General features: G+C 37.7%; 1 protein-coding gene, 1 non-coding gene and 1 pseudogene across 2 annotated transcripts in view; all 3 read left to right on the top strand.

Moving 5' to 3' along the window:
• HAO1 (hydroxyacid oxidase 1) overlaps positions 1-20,287 on the top strand; it is a 64,825-nt gene that overhangs the window by 12,155 nt on the left and 32,383 nt on the right. Inside the window, exon 3 of the mRNA XM_037810877.1 lies at positions 18,444-18,699. Within this exon, the coding sequence (XP_037666805.1) occupies positions 18,444-18,699 (256 nt within the window). The remainder of the gene's footprint in view (positions 1-18,443; positions 18,700-20,287) is intronic.
• Positions 10,239-10,371, top strand: LOC119516239. Its single transcript, XR_005213247.1, has one exon. It is a non-coding gene; the product is annotated as a small nucleolar RNA SNORA1 (small nucleolar RNA).
• LOC119515123 lies at positions 11,828-13,525 on the top strand (annotated as a pseudogene).

Raw genomic sequence — 20,287 nt, forward strand, 5'->3', positions numbered from 1 at the left:
GAATACAGAATCATTTCTTCAAAAATTTAACATATTGAAGAAAACCATAATAATAAACAAATTCTAGCAGCATATAAAGTAGTTGGTCACACTGGATTGAATTTCCATCTTGCAAGATAAGTAGAGCATCTCTAGTTTCTCAAAGAACTGGTTAATAAAATGCTTACTGTATCACCTGAAGCTTTAGGAATATTATCATAGAACTCTTTCGGGTTTTATGCACAGAAACTCTAAGCATTTTTTTTTTTTTCATTTTCTAAGAAGCCACATTAGCTTTTTATTTTTTTCTTCTTTTAAACATGAGAAGTAGAAAAGAAAGAGGAAAAAAAGAGATTAAATATTTGTTTATTTATCCTTCTGCTTCTGGCTTGTTATGTGGAGAAGTACCACATGAGGGAGTACTGGGACCTCAAATAGAGAAAATCAAAACCCACCTAATGCATTCCAGGAATGCTCAGCATATTAGAAAATTCTTATTCAACTGTCAAAAAAAAAAAAAAAAGTTTTAAAGAAATTCCTGTTCCTGGATGCAATTAGAGGCTACCACACAGGATTTGATGGGCCATAAAACCATTAACTCTGAACACTTACTTTTTGAGCCTAAAAGGCCAGAACATTCCAAAGTGAAGTTTTGGGACTCAGCTATGGTTTGACCACCTATTAAGGTGCAGGTGGAACAGACTGCAGAGTAACACAAAGAGCCAAACAGACCCCAAAGAATTGAAGTAGGGGCTAGATGAGCTCTTTAGCTGTTGAATTTTCCGGATTTTCCAAGATTAAGTGAGCAACCTGAACACTGAGTGAACAGCTATTGAACAGGCAAAATTTTCTTTGCTCTAAACACAAGCAATGTATTTCTGAAAGATTTGTTGATTTATATATTTATGTATTGCACTAGGTGACCAAGTAGATATACATTTCAGCATATATATAAAAACATATCCTCATAATTCTCAATTTTACCTAATCCAGGCAAGCACTGGTTTTGCTTTAAATGAAATTTTTACTCTTCTGAAGTGATTGCCCTTTTATGCACCAGGTGCAGTACATCAATTTTATATCTCTGCCATCTACTCCTCACAACAGTCCTGCAAGGTAATTAATTATTCTCTTCATTTGACAGTGGAGGAGAAGGAAGCCCTTGGTCTAGGTGTAGATCATTGGTAGAGATGGGGTTTGAATTTTCATATGTTTCACTCTTAAGTCTTTAGTCTGACCTTTGGTTAGGGGGCCCAGTTATTTGTTTTTGTTTATTCATATTTACTGAGAAAAACAAAAATAGAGGGAAATAAAGGAAATATGACAGTTCACTAAAAGTTTATCCAAACTATATCAACTAAATCTTTATTGTACAAAAAAAATCTGTTCACACCTTTTCTTACCTTTATTTAAATCTATTTCAGTTCAGTTTTGTCCTCGTTCTCTATACTCACATACAGAGACACATACCTAGATACACATACATTATACATGCATACATATTTATAATATACCTATGCATATGTATGTATATAATACGTAAAAACCTCTTTCAAGTTTTTCATAAAAATGGTAGATTCAATGTTGAGATTATTTCACAATAAGTCAAACATCATTAATAGAAAATAGCTATGAAATTATTAGAATCTAGCTATGTTAAAGACTGTCATTAAATCGTATGATTTCCAGGATTTTGCACCAAAATTTAAGCTATTGGATACCTTTCTTGAGAGCATGAGACTACTTCCCTTCTGAATTATTACTGTGCCCGATGACATTCAAATGTGACAGTGTGAAGTCAGAGGCTCGCATGTGTATCCCACCCAACACTGAGATTGTTACAAATGGTGGGAGAGCGATTGAAATGGTTGCGTGCAAACTCATTTCTCCTTGAAACCATCATTAGATGGCATCTCACTGTGGTGTGGTCTCCGTGAGATCTGCCAATTATGCCAGTATCTGACAACTTAATTAAGCAGTGGAATAAAATCCTGGGAAGTATTACAGCAGGGCTAATGTTACTCTATGGCAGGGTTCTGCCCCAGAGCTAAGTGAAAGCAAGGAAGGGAGGTCTAAGATGACATTGTTTTTTGCAAATATTTCCAAATAGTGAAAAAACAGGTCTAGAATTGTAATGGCAGTATGATCACTCGAGATTATGCTGTTCCAAATTCAGACAATGGACCATCATGAAGGCAGTAGAGAGATTAAGTCTGGTTTCCTGGACTTTTTTGGCAGTGTTTAAATTGCTTAAGTTCCCCAAATCATAAATTAAGATTTATTTGACCACTTCTGAGTAATTCAACATGATTGTACTGGAAGTTTTGTTCTTCTCTTAGACCACTGACTTCAGAACATTATTTTCTGGATAATCTCAGTTGCAATTTTAGACATTCATACATAAAAGTTAATTCTGTCTTTAACAAACCTGTATAATGATACATCCATGGTGGAAAAATGCTGACAAATTCAATGGACGTTAAGGTGTGTAAATGCTCTCAGATGTCCAACCCTGAGTTTAGAACCACACAGCTACTTGGTACTTTGTCATTGCATATTTTCCCCATTACGTAATGACTTCCTCTGCAGATGACAAAGTGTGTTTTCTCCACAAAATTATTTTCAGTGCAGCTGTTTTGGTGACTAAGTTTTGCAGGAGCTTTTAAATCAAATGCACCTTTAAAAACTCCGAACACAACAACTTTAGGCCCTTTGAACATCTTACTCTTTTTCTCTTTTCTCCTTCCCTCTTCTCCTTTAAAAATAATCTGGAAACTTAACTCTCCTTTCCCATAAAGGAGAAATCAAAGAAATCATTTAGACCTAAAGTAGTACATTGTTTAACTGTTGTACTCTAATCTGGCTATATGAATTACACCACATAAATTAGTGTTCCAAATAATAGATCTTTAATTTATAACTAATATTTTATATTTTCCTCTGTTTGTCTTTGTGATGGTGACAGTAGTGGCAGTCGCTTAGCATGATAAACTTTACTTTTACCTGATGATTCAGCATCTTGTTTGTATAAGATTATTAGACTTGACATTAAACATTTGGAAGCTATTTTATAATAGCTAAACTGTGCCATCTCAACTCTGAGTAACCTTTCTCCCTTTTTCCTCATGTTCTGCTATTTTATTTATATTTTTGATTCTAATCTGAAATCTAGAGAGTTGGGTAAGTAAGCTTATAAAACACATCTGATGATGGTAGTTTGTAGCAGCATAGTTACTATAAAGCAGTTTAATTCTTTGATTTTAAAACCAGTAAGAGATGACTGCACGAGCTAATGCAGCCATATGTCTATGCCCATCTCCAAAAGGACAATAACAGAGAAGAAAGATAGATTCATCAACAGGACTCAGTTGGCAATTGGCTAGTCATATGCCAGCCACTACCCACCCTGCCACCTATAATTAGTTTCTCCCTCCCGTTTTCCATAAGGTCCCTATCTTTGCTCAGGCTATCAGATGCACCCCATTAACTTGGATGAGTGCTTGTGAAAGAAAATGTCTACCAAGTTGTTCTCAAAGTATGGTCTATGGAACAAAAGCATCAGCATCACTTGGGAACTAAGTTAAAAATGCAGAATTTCAGTTTCAACCCCAGATACATTGGGTCTGAGATCTGAATTTTATCAGATTCCTATGTACCTCAATGTTTGAGAAGCCTTGGAGAGTTCCTGCTCTGAAAGTTGCTGGGGGTTCCCAGCCAAGACATAGTTTAAGAATTCAAAAGATTGGAGGAGAACTGTGGGAAGATGGCAGGGTAGGAAGCTCCAGGAGTAATTTCCTCCACCAGAACAACCATTACATGGGCAGGAATTGTCTGGATCAACCATTTTGAAACTTTAGAGTCCAGTAGAACAGCATCCAGGGAAGGGTGGGAGGAAGAGACTGGTGAATTATGGTAAATACCAGTAAATTGCTCTCTCCATGCAGTGGTTACTGTTGTCTATCCCCCACTCTCACAGCCAGCAGCAGTAGGGTCTGGCCCCTGGTGCAACTTGCTGTTCCCATAGAGGGACATAAAAATCTAGTTCCCCTAGACCTGGCGGGGAGCCCAGTCTGATGACTGATCTCTGCTTTGGATTAGTTACTTGAGATCACTGGGGGCCCAGCTATGAGGGTGGCCGTTGTTCCATCCTGCCCTGGACAAATGCAGCAGAGGAGACCCAAAGATGGTATACTTCCTCCGAGCTGTGGAGGACACTTGAAGGACTACATTTGATGGGCAGGTGCCAAGTCAAGAAAGCACAGGTTTGGGGAGCCATGGAAGAAACTCCTGGTACCACTCCTGGCCCCTCCTTGTTTCCCTCCCAAGGGACATTTTGTAGCCAGCTGGTGCTCCCATTGTGGATACCTGGCATTGTTCCAGCTAGGAAATACTGAATTGGGAAACTCTTCTCTGGCACACTACTCCCTACCCCTGAATGTGCCCTCCAGGCAAAAAAAAATTTTTTTTTAAGAAAAAAATTGCAGTGGGTGGCCTGGGGCAAAGGCTGACCTGCTTTAAGTCCTATGGTGGAACCCTTCCTGGAAGGTAGAGAGGACAATCAAACTCCTGAAAACAGGGAAATTCTTAAGGACAATTGCAAGCACAAGCCCAGGACAAGACACAGGGAGGACGTGGAACTTTGCATTTGCTTGGGCTGACCTTCCTGATAAGAGGACTGAACTCATGGAGAGTACCAGCCACGGCAAAGCCAATTTAGAAAGATGGAGAGAGGTAATTTTTGCTTAGGTTTACTTGGTTTTGTTAGCTCGTGACACTCAGGAAAATCTGTGTCATGTCACCAGCTGGGTACAAACTCAAGAAATAGACTTCTCAGGGAATAAATCTGAGAGTTAACATTTTAAAATAATAAAATGTACAGTGCATAACAAAAGATTATAAGACAAGCAAAGAAATAGGAAATGGTGGTCCATCAAAGGGAAGAGGACAAAAATCCAGAAAATATCAATAAAGAATATTAGACTGTGGACATATAGAACAAGGACTTAAAAACATTTCTTCAGGGCAGAGGGGCAAGATGGCGGCATAGAGAGGAGTGGAAGCTAAGTAGACCCCCTGGAACAACTACAAAAAAACAGAAACAACTAGTAAATAATCCAGAATAACTGCGGGGGGACAAACAAGACCATCCACTCATCATACACCAACCCGAATTGGGAGGAATGCCCGAGAACACAGCATAAAATCTGTAAGTAAAACCTGCGGATCCAAGTCGTGAGACCCCCTCCCCCATAGCCCAAGCTGCAAAGCCTTGTGGTGCCAGAGAGAAGCTCTCTCCCAGCAAGCGAATATAGCTCAGCTCAGCTCCAACTGGGGTTTTAAGTAGCGAGTGTGAACTGCTCACTACAGGTACGCATCCCCAAAAAACAGACAGAGGCTATGGGTGACGACTGACCTGGGAGATCTGGAGGGTCGCCTTGGACTGGGTCTGAAGGGGACTATCTGTTTCTTTTTTGGCTCAGTGGAGAAAGCCCCAGTCATTTTCAGTTTCCAGGGCTGTGAAGCAGAGAAGGGTGGAGACAGCACAAGCAGAGAGAGAGACCATTGAAATGCTAATGAGCTCCACCTGAGGGGTCTGTCTTCTCTAGGAGGAAAGGGGTGGGACCCTTCCCATTCAGAACCAGACCCCAGAGCCTGGGGGAACACGGCCATACCTCCTCACACCAGTCAAGAATTATAGGCTAACAGGCGTCACCTGCTGGGCAGAAAAGCACAGTGACCCGAGGCATCAAAGGGTGGAGCAATTTTCTAAGACACACCCTCAGGGAAACCAGATACTGAATATTTCTTCCCTCTGGGATCTGAGCCTGTTCTGGTCTGGGAAAACCTGATTTGGATAACCAAGGAAACCATGCCTAGACAACAGAAAATTACAACCTACACTCAGAAAAACAAAGTTATGGCCCAGTCAAAGGAACAAACATACACTTCAACTGAGATACAGGAATTTAAACAACTAATGCTAAATCAATTCAAAAAGTTTAGAGAAGATATTGCAAAAGAGATAGAGGCTGTAAAGGAAGCACTGGACATGTATACGGCAGAAATCAAAAGTTCAAAAAAACAACTAGTAGAATCTATGGAAATGAAAGGCACAACACAAGAGATGAAAGACACAATGGAAACATACAACAGCAGATCTCAAGAGGCAGAAGAAAACACTCAGGAACTGGAGAACAAAACACCTGAAAGCCTACACGCAAAGGAGCAGATGGAGAAAAGAATGAAAAAATATGAGCAACATCTCCGGAAACTCAAGGATGAAACAAAGTACAATAATGTACGTATCATTGGTGTCCCAGAAGGAGAAGAGAAGGGAAAGGGGGCAGAAGCAATAATAGAGGAAATAATTAATGAAAATTTCCCATCTCTTATGAAAGACATAAAATTACAGATCCAAGAAGCGCAACGTACTCCAAACAGAAGAGATATGAATAGACCTATGCCAAGACACTTAATAATCAGATTATCAAATGTCAAAGACAAAGAGAGAATCCTGAAAGCAGCAAGAGAAAAGCGATCCATTACATACAAAGGAAGCTTAATAAGACTATGTGCGGATCTTTCAGCAGAAACAATGGAGGCAAGAAGGAAGTGGTGTGATATATTTAAGATACTGAAAGAGAAAAACCACCAACCAAGAATCTTATATCCAGCAAAGCTGTCCTTCAAATATGAGGGAGAGCTCAAAATATTTTCTGACAAACAGACAATGAGAGACTTTGTGAACAAGACACCTGTCCTACAGGAAATACTAAAGGGAGCACTACAGAGTGATAGAAGACAGGAGTGTGTGGTTTGGAACACAATTTGGGGAGATGGTAGCACAACAATGTAAGTACACTGAACAAAGGTAACTATGAATACGGTTGAGAGAGGAAGGTGGGGAGCATGTGAGACACCACAGGAAAGGAGGAAAGATAAAGACTGGGACTGTGTAACTTGGTGAAATCTAGAGTATCCATCAATTGTGATAAAATGTACAAGTATGTTGTTTTACGAGGGAGAGCAAGCAAATGTCAACCTTGCAAGGTGTTAAAAATGGGGAGGCATTGGGGGAGGGATGCAATCAGCATAAACTAGAGACTGTAACTAATAGAATCATTGTATTATGCTTCCTTCAATATAACAAAGGTGATATACCAAGGTGAATGCAGATAAGAGGGGGGGGATAGGGGAGGCATGTTAGACACTTGACATTGGTGGTATTGTCTGATTCTTTATTCTACTTTGATTTAAGGTTATTTTTCCTTTTGCTGCTTCCTAGCTGTCTTTTTTTTTTTTCCTCTTTCTTTTGCCTCTCTACCTTCTTTGACTCTCCCTCCTGCCTTGTGGAAGAAATGTAGATGCTCTTATATAGATAATGGTGAAGGTGGTGAACACATAAATGTATGACCATGCAGAAAACCATCAATTATTTACTTGGGATGGAATATATGGTGAGTGAACAAAACCATATTAAAAAAAATGGGTTGATGACAAAACCTCGAGAGCAATATACTGAGTGAAATAAGCCAGACACATTAGGACAATTATTTCAGGGTCTCACTGATAGGAACTAATTATAATATGTAAACTCACAGACATGAAATATAAGGTACCAAGATATAGGACGAGGCTTAAGAATGGGGAGTGGTTGCTTAGTATGAACAGAATGTTCAATTAGGATGAACTTAAATGTTTGGAAATGAACAGGGGTGTTGGTAGCAAGATGTGAGAATAACTAACAGCGCCAAATGGTGTGTGAATGAGGAGGAAAGGGGAAGCTCAGAGTCATATATGTCACCAGAAGGAAAGTTGGAGGTCAAAAGATGGGAATGTATAAAACTGAATTCTATGGTGGGCAATGTCCATGATCAACTGTACAAATACTAGAAATCACTTCCATGAACCAGAACAAATGTATGACAATACAATTAGAAGTTAATAATAGAGGGGCATATAGGGAAGAACTATATACCTATTACAAACTATATACTACAATTAGTAGCATTTCAACATTTTTTCATAAACAGTAACAAATGTACTATATCAATACTACAAGTCAACAATTGAGGGGGGTTGGTTAGGGATAGGGGAGGATTAGAGTTTCCTTTTCTTTTTTTCTTTTTTCATCGTTCACTTTATTTCTTGTCTGGAGTAATGAAAAGTTTCTAAAAATTGAACAAAAATTAAGTGTGATGGATGCACAGCTGTATGAGGGTACCCAGGGGCAAGTGATTGTATACTTTGGATCTTTGGATAATTGTATGGTATCTGAACAATCTCAATAAAAATGAAAAAAAAAAATGTCATGCTTGTGGTCAGAAAGAAAAGCAGACCCAGTGGAGGTATGCTATTCCCCAATTTCCAAAAAAACTGACAATCCTGTTGTGGGAAATCTCCCAATTCAAATGTTGGAAACCAATTTTAAAGTAATTATTTTTAAAAATCAGCTTTATTGGGATATAATTCTCATACCATACAAGTCACTCTTTTAAAGGGTACAATTCAGTGTTTTTTTAGTATATTTACAATGTTGTACAACCATCGCCACAATCTAATTTGAAAACATTTTTATTCATTAAAGATGTATATCTGCAGTTCAAATAAAATTGTTCCATGAATAAAACAAAAAACAAAACAAAACAAAACAAAAAAACCCTGTGGAAAGAAAAAAAAAAAAAAAAAAAAGAGCTTATCTGGCATAGCAACAATCCAGAGGTTTTAAGTTTCTGGAAAATAAACCTAATAAGTAAAACTTTTATAGAGTCTTAAAAAAAAAAAAAAATTTCTTCAACATTCCAAAGGAGATGAAGGAAAATACAGAGAAAGAACCAAAGGTTATCAGATCAACAGTCAATATGCTCAGGAGATGAGGGAAAATACAGAGAAAGAACTAAATGACATCAGCAAAACAATGAATGAACAATATGAGAATCTTGATAAAGAGATAGAAACTTTAAAAAGGAACCAAACAGAACTTCTGGAGTTGCAGACCACGATAACTGAAATGGAAAACTCCCAGGAGGGCTTCAACAGCAGATTGGAGCCAGTAGATGAAAGAACAAATGAACTCAAAGACAAGTCAACGGAAATGAGTTAGGCTGAGGAACAGAAAGAAAAAGAATAATAAAAAGTAAAAATAACCTCAGAGACCTCTTAGACACCATCAAACATACCAAGATAGGCATTATTGGAGTGTCAGAAGGAGAAGAGAGGAAGGGCAGAATGAATATTCAAAGAAATAATAACAGAAAGCTTCCAAAGTTTAGCAAAAGACATAATTGTGTACATCCAAGCAGCCTAGAGAATGCCAAACAGCAAAAACTTGAAGAGAAGTATGTCCCATTACATACTGATCAAACTGTTGAATGCAAAGGACAAGGAGAGAGTTCTGAAAGCTGCAAGAGAAAAGCAGTGTAATATGTACAAGGGAATACCAATTAGATTATTGCCAATTTCTGATCAGAAACCATGGAGACAAGAAAGCAGTGGGTTGAAGTGCTTGAAGTGCTGAAAGAAAACAATTGCCAACCAAGAATTTTATATCCAGTGAGACTTTCAAAAATGAGGGAGAGATTAAGACATTCCCAGATAAATGAAAGCCGAGGTAGTTCATCACCACTATACCTGCTATAAAAGCAATGATAAAGGGAGTTCTTCAGGCTGAAAAGACAAGATACTAGACAGTGGTTCATAGTGGCATAAAAAAATAAAAACCTGGTAAAGGTACCCATTTGGGTAATTATAAATGCCAGTAAAATTATATTTTTTGATATGTAACTCCACTTTTTACTCCCTACAGGTGCTAAAATGCAAATTCATAAAACATAATGATGAATCTGTCATTTTGGACATATAATGTATCTTTATATATACATATATATCTTTATATAGTTTGTAAAATGTCCAAAAGAGGTAGGGGTTGGAGGGGTATAGGAACACTGTACGTGTATGCTATTGAAGTCAAGTTGGTAGCAAATCAGTTATGATTGCTATAGATGTAGGATGTTAAAAGTTCAAATCATGGTAACCACAAGGAAAAAATATGGAAAATATATCCAAATAGAAATGAGAAGGTACTCAATAAAGTACAATACAAAAAAAAAATCAAATAAATATGAAAATAAGTATTAATGGAAGATTTGAGGTACAAAAGAGTTATAAGACTTAGAAAACTAAATAGCAAAATGGTAGAAAGTTCTGCATTGACTTTAAATGTAAATGGATTAAACTCTTCAGTCAAAAGGCAGAGATTTAGCCTCATTCCAGATGAGAATGGGCACAGTTGATCATGGTGTCCAGAATTGCTAATGTGGCTAAACTGAGACACAGGTTATGCTTCCATCACCGTAAATTTATTGCAATGGTGACAATGAGATTGTAACATATTTTTTCTAAGATCATGAGTAAAAATTGGATGTAACAAGATTTTTCAATATTAAAAACACATTAAAGTCTAGTATATTTTAGATCATGTGCCAAAATAAAAATGTACTCCTTCTAAACAAAAAAAGGCAAGCTTGGCAGAATACATTAAAAACATGACCCAGCTCTATGCTGTTTACAAAAGACTCACTTTAAATTCAAAGATGTAAGTAGGTTGGAAGAGAAAGGATGGAAAGAAAAATATACCATGCAAGTAGTAACCAAAAGAGAGCTTGGTTACTGTTACAAGGGACAAAGACAGTCATTATATACAGATAAAAGGATAAATTCAACAAGAAGACATAACAATTATAAATATATATATGAACCTAATAGCAGAGCCCCAAAATACATCAAGTGAATACTGACAGATTTGAAGGGAGAAATCGACAATTCTGCATTAATAGCAATAGACTTTAATATGCCACTTTCAATAATGGCTAGAACTATAGACAGAAGATAAATAAGGAAGTAGAAAAGGTGTATGATACCCTAAACCAACTAGACCTAACAGACATACATAGAACACCGTACCACCAACAACAGAATCTACATTCTTTTTGAGTGTTCATGGATCATTCTCCAGGATAGATCATATCTTAGGTCACAAAATAAGTCTCAAGAAATTCAAAAATTATTGAAATTATACAATGTATCTTCTCTGACCACAATGAAATGAGGTTAGAAATCAATAACAGAGGGATAAAAGGGAAATTCACAAATATTGGGAAATTAGACAATGTACACTTAAATAACCAATGGGTTAAAGAGGAAATCACAAGGGAATTTAAGAAGTATCTTGAGGCAAATGAAAAGGAAAATACGACATAACAAAACTTATGAAATACAGCAGAGACAGTTCTGAGAGGGAAATTTATAGCTGTAAATGCTTACATTAAAAAAGAAGAAAGATTTAAAATCAGAAACCTAATCTCAAAACTGGGAGAAGTAGAAAAAGAAGAGCAAACTGAACCCAAAGGAAGCAGAACAAAGATTGGAGTGGAGATAAATGAAATAGAGAATTAAAAAAAAAAAAAAAACCAATAGAATCAACAAAAACAAAATTGGTTCTTTGAAAAGCTCAATAAGGTCGACAAAGCCTTAGCTAGACTGACAAAGGAAAAAAAAAAGAGGTTACAAATAACTAAAATCTGAAATGTAAAGGGGGACATTACTACTGACCATGCTGAAATAGATATTATCAACAACTGTATGCCAATAAATTAGATAACATAGATGAAATGGACAAATTCCTAGAAACACACAAACCACCTACACTGACTCAAGAAGAAAGAAAGATCTCAATAAACCAATAACTTGTAAAGAGATTGAATCAGTAATCAAAAACCTCCACCAAAGAAAAGCTCAGGATAAGATGGCTTCACAAGGGAATTTACCAAACATTCCAAGAAGTATTGAAATCAATCTTGCTAAAAACCTCCAAAAAATTGAAAAGGAGGTAACACTTTCTAATTCACTCTATTAGGTTGACACTACTCTCATACCAAAGTCAGATCAAGATACCACAAGAAAAAAAAATTACAGACCAATATCTCTTATGAATATAGATGCAAAAATCCTCAACAAAATTTTAGCCCACCAAATTTGACAGCACATTAGTAGAATTATACACATTGATCAAGTGGGATTCATCCCAGGTATGTAAGGGTGAGTCAACATAAGAAACTCAATTAATATATTACACTACATTAACAGAATGAAGGAAACAGCCACATGATCATCTCATTTCAAACAGAAAAATCATTTGACCAAATCCAGCACCCTTTTTTTGATAATACTCAGAAAACTAGGAATAGAAGGAAACTTCCTCAACATGATAAAGAGCACATATGGGCGGCTTCCTGCTCTCTCGCCCGGCGCCGCCATGGAGGACGAGCCTCCTCCGGTTGAGGAGCGGCGGCGGCTCCAGCAGGAGTTGAGCGACTTCGTGGAGAGTTGCTGCCGGACACTGGAGGAGGTGACGGCGTCGCTGGGCTGGAGCCTGGACCGGTTGGACCCTGGGGACGAGGAGGAGGCGCCGGAGGATGAAGTTGTGATATGCCCTTATGATTCCAGTCATCACATGCCTAAATCATCTTTAGCAAAGCACATGGTATCGTGTAGATTGAGGAAACTGGGCTACACCAAAGAAGAAGAGGATGAGATGTATAATCCTGAATTTTTCTATGAGAATGTGAAGATACCTTCAGTTACTTTGAATAAGGACTCACAATTCCAGATAATTAAACAAGCTAGAACTGCAGTTGGAAAAGATGGTGATTGTTATAATCAAAGGATTTATTCTTCTTTACCTGGTGAAGTTCCTCTGAATCACAAACGGTTTGTTTGTGATCTAACCCAAGCTGATCGTCTTGCCATCTATGATTTTGTAATTGAGGAGACAAAGAAAAAGCGTTCCAGTTCTCAAATCATTGAAAATGACAGTGATCTCTTTGTAGACTTGGCTGCGAAAGTCAATCAAGATAATAGCCGGAAAAGTCCAAAATCTTACCTTGAAATCCTGGCAGAAGTGAGAGATTATAAAAGAAGACGCCAGTCCTACAGAGCTAAAAATGTTCATATAACCAAGAAATCATACACTGAGGTGATCCGGGATGTGATCAATGTACACATGGAAGAACTCAGTAGTCAGTGGCAGGAAGAGCAGGAAAAAGCCGAGGATGATGCTGAAAAGAAAGAAGAAAGGCGATCAGCTTCAGTAGATTCACGGCAGTCTGGTGGAAGCTATTTGGATGCTGAATGTTCATGACATAGAAGGGATCGAAGTAGGAGCCCACACAAACGAAAGAAAAGTAAAGATAAGGATAAAAACTGGGACTCAAGAAGAAAGAAAGAGAGGGATGGGGAAAGACACCATAGTCACAAAAGAAGAAAGCAGAAAATATAAATGCAGTGTTTGTGTATGTATTAATTATGCCATGAAAACCAGTATGCTGATATTTTCGTTGTAATTGCTTTGAGTAGGGGAATGTATTTTTCTGGTCTGTTTGGTGCTCAGATCATTCTTTTTCAATAAATACTTAGGTCCCAAACCATGCATATACTATTATGCCCTGTAACTTTGCTTTCCTTATTGTTACAGATGATTTGCTTCCTTTTAGTGATTTTGTTTCATTCTTTTTTGGTACTAATGCATCATAACATTCTTTAATTAAAAATTCAATGCTTAATTATATAACTAATACGTGACTACATTCTCATTGTGAAAAATTGGACCTTATAAATAAGGCTGAGGTACTCTTGGGACACCACCTGCAATCCCTCTGCCCACACCACAGGTAACTGCTGTTTCCTCTCCATTGGTGAATTCTAACAGGGAAACACAACCTCAGTATTTATCAGAAGGGGTGCAACCTGGCTAAATAAAATGTGGCTTAGTTATGGAATAGATTACTATGTTGGAGTTAAAAGAAATAAATGAAATCTATATTAACATGGGCAGATCTGAGAAACATAATGCTAAGTGAAAATAGCAAGTTGCAGAAAGATACATGCAGTTTATATCTCTGTAAAAAAACAATGCTGTACATTTTCAGTGGTTAAATATGTATATAAATATCTTTTAAGCATACCGAAGAATCTATACCAAACTGATAGCAGTGGTTATTTGGAGAAAGGGTGGAGGTGGGAGAGATTAGGGGTGGAGACAGACTGGGAGGGTGTCAGAGAGAATTCTAGCTTTCCACAATGCATTAATTTTTTAAAATAAGGTATCCATATTTCATTAATGAATTAAAAATTAATTAAAACTATACTGTCTTTGGTTTTTTTAAAATCTACTTTATTGAGGTATTATTTATATGCAATGAAATGCTCCCCCTTAAAGTGTACATTTTAATGAGTGTTTACAAATATATATATATTCCCTTGAGTAACCACCACAGCAATCAAGATATGGAACATTTCCATCACCCCAAAAGATCCTTTGTACCCCTTTCTCAGTCATTTCTCCCAACCACAGCCTCAGATAACCTACAGTTCCTCTTTTTGTTAATATGGATTCGATTTACCTTTTCTAGCATTCATGTCATGAATAATATTATAAGTAGTTCTGTCTGCCTTCTTCTACTCAGCTCATTTTTGAGACTCATCCATGTTGTGTGTGTTAGTAGTTCATTCCTTCTGTGCTGCTGAGGATATTGTATTGTATCATGGGTCATTCAGGTGAAACTTTGGCATTAAATGTTAAGCATCTCAAGGCCGAGTGGCAATGTGTCATGGACTTGAATCTTGGGAACCCAGGTTAAAGATTCCTTTGTGGTTTCCAAATAGATATGAAACCTGAATTACTTCATGTTATCTGACAATGACAGAGTGATTAGATTTAGATCACAGTGGGTGTTAGGCTTCAGGTCTGGGAAACAGCTCTCAGATTTCTAAGTTGGAAATCAATAGGTCGCCTGTCAAGATATAGTCCTCCTATAGCCATTGTATTGATTTCTAAAAATCACGATGGCATGGACTCGGGAATTACTATAATATTGAGCCAAATGAAATTGCTGCTTGAGTTATTGTCAGTTTCATACCAGAGAGAATTATTTCAGTGATTTTACTAGCTGGAAGAAACTAAAGAGTAAACTAAACTAAAGAGTAAAATTGATGGGCATACTTAGATTAATACTTAGAATATTTAGAGTAATACTAGATTTTTACTACAAGAGGGAAATAAGTGGAAAGGAAACAATTTAAAGTGTAACCAGAATTTTCTGAAGCCCAAATGTTTATGTATAGCGTCAACTACTGCAGACTATCCAATGAAATGAAAAACTGGATGGAAAGAGACATTGTCTGATCTTTGAAAGTGTTATTAATTTTCCATGCTTTTTTGTGTTTCAGACTCCTTTACTGAATTATGAACTCATTGAGAGCAGGGTTTATATCTTCATCAGTGTAACTGGCACTATTGTAATAGTTATTGATATGTCATTTTAGATTTTGACAAAAGCATTTGGGAGCCCCTGTCACCTGATGTCTACTTTTGGTTTATAAAATGCTGCTGCTAATAATTAATTTTGACTACTGTGTATCCTATTCATCCATCAAGTGACACCTCCTGCTACTTGCTATGAATAATATTCCTTCCTGAACTCTCCTTACAATGCTAATAACAGTTAACATTTATTGAGCATTTGCTATGTGATGACTGTTCAAAGCTCTATTAAACTTAACTCTTATAAAAAAAAAAAAAAAAAAAAAAAAAAATAAAGAGCACATATGAAAAACTCACAGCTAACATCATACTTAATAGTGAAAGAGTGAGAACTTTCCCTCTAAGATCAGGAACAAGGAAAGTGTGCCTGCTGTCACATTGTCAGCATTGTTATTCAACATTGCTCTAACCAGAGCAATTAAGTAAGAATTAGAAGTAAAAGGCATCTGTGCTGGTTTGGATCTATTATGTCCCCTAGAAAAGCTATGTTCTTTAATCCAATCTTGTGGGGGCAGACTTATTAATCTTTTTGATTAGGTTGTTTCCATGGAGATGTGACTCACCCAACTGTAGGTGAGACTTTTTGATTAGATTATTTCCATGGAGGTGTTACCCTGTCCATTCATGGTGGGTCTAAATTAGATCACTGAAATCCTTAAGAGAGCTAAGAGCCAACGCAACACAGATGTTAGACACTTGGCAGCCAACAGAGACACTTAGGAGGCGACAGAGATGCTTAGAGATGCTTGGAAATGTTGACAGAAGGACATTTGGAGATGCTAAGCTAAGAGGTGAAGCCCAGAGTTTGCCTCGGAGAAGCTAAGAGAGGACCCCCAGACCCTTAGAGAGAGATTTCCTGGGAGAAAGAAGCAAGGAAGCACAGGAGCTAAGAGAGAGGAGCTAAGACAGTTGCCCAGAGTCATTTTGGAGAAAGCCATTTTGAAACACAACCCGGCAACAAAGGACCAGCAGATGCCAGCCACGTGCCTTCCCAGCTAACAGAGGTTTTCCAGACACCATTGGCCATCCTCCAGTGAAGGTACCCGATTGCTGATGTGTTACCTTGGACACTTTATGGCCTTAAGACTGTAACTGTGTAACCAAATAAACCCCCTTTTATAAAAGCCAATCCATCTCTGGTGTTTTGCATTCCGGCAGCATTAGCAAACTAGGACATTCCCTATCATCCAAGTGGTCACTTCTGAGTGGGCACACCCTGCACCTATGGTATGTGGCAGCCTTAACAACTGGTCTCCATGTTTCTATGCCTTCTCAGAGCTGTTGGCATGATAGTTTCCCTTAAGCATGTGGCAAACTTGTTCCCTCGCCCATCATGTCCCTGAAAGAATGGGAGAATACAGTTAGCTCCACTTAATACCAGGCGAGGCTTTTGGGCATCTGGGTGTTCAAGAAAGATCATTGCCATGGGGGAGGGTTCAGACATGCTGGATTCTAGCCCTATTTTGCTGCCCATCTCTGTGCTATCTTAGTTAAGTTACATCATCTTCATGACATAATGTCATTGTAGTAAATTGATAGGGGACTCTGACCCAGGTAGTCAGTGTCCCTTGGAACTCCCTCCAAAAACCAGTGGATGAACTGGAGCTATTTTCCACATTGGTCCAGATGTTCATGCATGTAATTATCTAATAAGATGCAGTCTGTTGGACAATATTTTGCAATCTTGTATCCATATGAGAGAATTTCTAAAAGAAACACTTGAAAGATGACCTCCACCTCTAATCTTTATCTGTCCCGCATCCCTAGAGAATAGAGATTAAAAAACAAAACAAAACAAAACAAAAAACCAGCTTCAGAGGCATAGGAAAACCTATCAAAAACAAATCCATTTTATTTCCATTTGAAGCTAGTTTTCCTTTCAAATGATAATTCTATCATTTAAATGTCAAAGTGTGACCTGTGGAATGGCAGCATAATCATCACCTGGGGGCTGGTTTGAAAGGCAAGTTCTTGGATCCCACCCAGACCAACTGCCCCAGTATCTCTGGAAGTGGAACCCAAGCAACATGTATTTTCACAAGCCTTTTAGGGGACTTGGATCTTTGGTAAAGTTTGAGGAACATGGAAGCTTTTTAACCTCACAAAGTATCTTTATGAACAGCATCTTATTTAATTCTCATCATCACCCAATGACTGTCTCTAGACTAACTACATTTACTCCTATTTGATATATGTGGACACACAGAGACGTTGAATGACCTATGTTCGTATAGTTAGCTTTCTGTATTTATTTATCTGTTGGCATATAATGAATATGGCATAAAAATATTGCATTGAGTTTTTTCTCCAATAAAACTAACTCCAATTTTACTACCTATTTTTGGTCTAAGGCCTATAACCCATGTTTGTTCAAGTCTGTTAAGAAAATTGATTAGATGAGTCTAATTTTTCGTTTATCCACTTGTTTCTTGCTACCTTGCCCAGAAGGATTTGAAGTAACTGCTGTTTACTTGGGATATCTTGGGAGGCTTATATACACCTTTAATAAAATTTTAAAACATAAATAGCAAAATGTATATTTAATAAAACTTTAAAAGATAAAATTGAAAGTTCACAAAGCAAGAAAAAATTAAAATTACCCACAATTCTCCCACCCATCATTAGCATTTAGTTTGTTTAGGTTCATATTCCAATAATTACATTTTTACATATGTGGAATCATGCTATACATGTAGTTTCCTTGAACTTCTGATTCTTTCCTTTATATATCTTGAACATCTTTCCATGTCCATAAAAATTCTTTTATGATATTATCTTTAATGGGTGTGAAAATTTTATTTTATACTTGAAGTACAGTTTAACCAATCCCCTAGGGCTAAACATTCTGGTGGTTCCCAATTTTTTCACCCTTACATTCAACACATCTTTGGGTATTTGACACATTTTTTTTCCCTTCAGGGTCAATTCTTAGAGCATGGAATGGAAAGCATATTTCTAACTTTTTAAAGTTTTTACTTCCTATGGTCAAATCGCCCTTATCGACACCTTTAGAGCTTACTTACACTGTACAAAGGCTTGGGGAGGGAAATTCCAGGCCTGCCTGATGGTGCCTTTTCTTCTCCAGCCTGCGCGTCCCTGGGAACTGGCATGATGCTGAGTTCCTGGGCCACCTCCTCTATTGAAGAAGTGGCCGAGGCTGGTCCCGATGCGCTGCGCTGGCTGCAGCTCTACATTTACAAGGACCGGGAGGTCACCAAGCAGCTCGTGCAGCGGGCTGAAAGGACGGGCTACAAGGCCGTATTCGTGACAGTGGACACACCTTACTTGGGCAACCGCTTCGACGATGTGCGTAACAGATTCAAGCTGCCGCCACATCTCAGGTAGCGGTGGGGCTTTGGTCCCTTGGGCTCCTCAGCTGGCTTCCTAACCCTTTTGTCTCTTTCTAAAAGCTTTCTCCAGATTTCCAGGGGGTATCCCTGGGGAATGAGATCTTCATAAATGTGGGTTGCAAAGTGTGGTTCAAAGACATCTTCTAGAGGAATGATAAGATCTGGAGTCTAAAGATAGCTTTATTGCTAATCAATCATATTATCTTTAGCAATTCACAACCTTTTTTTATGGGTGACAGGTACCTCAGCTATAAAACAGAACAGGAATCGCCCCTATACTTGTAAGAGTCAAATAAATGTATGTGCCCAGAGTGCATTTACGGGCTTTGGGAGATATGATTTGCCCACAGATGGAGATAATTTAGCCCAGGCAACAGCTTGTTAATTTGATTCTGATACCATATTTTTTGTCTATTGAAATCAAAGAGCCACCTTTTGACTTTACTTTTAATTGTATTTATTATAACTGGGGCTGGGAAGGTTGAAGAAACAGATAAAAGAGTAAAGCCTAAAGAAACCACATGCCTACCTCATCTCCTACTTCTTTCAGCAACATTTCTCTTTCATTAAGTTTCATCCACAGATCAAGATTCATTCATTCATTCCCTCAATACGTCTTAGCAAAAACAGTGTAGCAAATGATCTAAAATTGAGCTATGGTGGTGATCAGGTCATCTAATCTGCCCATTAGCAGAGAATTATTGTTCCTTTCCTCTCCCTGTAGTATTTTAGGATTAGAATCATCTCTAGGCAAAGCTGGTAACTTAGCTAACTTTACTGAGAAAGATCCCAACTTCCTTAAACTATAGACCTCAATTCTCCATTGTTATTTTTGTTTGTTTTTTCTTTCCTTGTTTCTCACTAAAATGCTCGTTGATTTTTCATACTGATGTGCGACTTATAGCTTTCAGGGTTATGAATATTTTAACAGGAATAAAAATCGTAGCTTAAATGGAAGACATTTTGATGATGGAATTGCAAAGCATCTAAGATAAGGGATACCTGCTTGTAACCTAGACATTCCACATGGGCCATTGCTTACTCTGTCTATCCATAAAGTTAACCCTTCAAAAAGATTCAAAATCTAAAAGACTCAAAATCAAATCAGTGTTCCATATAAGGACAAGAAGACTATTGGAAGCCTTCATATACTTTATAGCCAGAGTTGGGCATATCTCAACCACCAGGTACATTCATATACAGTGTTGTATAAATGTCACATCATTGACATATAGCTCTGTTGTGTATGTATCTATGTGTTTTAAACCTCTGTGCATTAAATCTTGCTGTTGAAACATGTGTCAATTAGCCGTGAGATATTAAGTTCCTGATACTTTCAGGCAGGTTTAGGACACTTTTTCATATGTACTACCTATGGTGACGCAGTGATAGAAAAAGAAAGCATGTCCCCTGCCAGACCAGTCAATAAACCTACTCCACATGCCCCAGACACAGGGTCACCCAAACACCCTGCCTATAAGACAGGACAAAAACAAAATCAAAAGTCCCCGACATATTCCTGATTCCAAATTCATCAGAAAGTAGATGACTTCAAGCTTCTCTAAGTATGATATCTGTA

The sequence above is a fragment of the Choloepus didactylus genome, chromosome 19 (assembly GCF_015220235.1).
Source record: "Choloepus didactylus isolate mChoDid1 chromosome 19, mChoDid1.pri, whole genome shotgun sequence".
NCBI classification, from domain to species: Eukaryota; Metazoa; Chordata; class Mammalia; order Pilosa; family Megalonychidae; genus Choloepus; species Choloepus didactylus.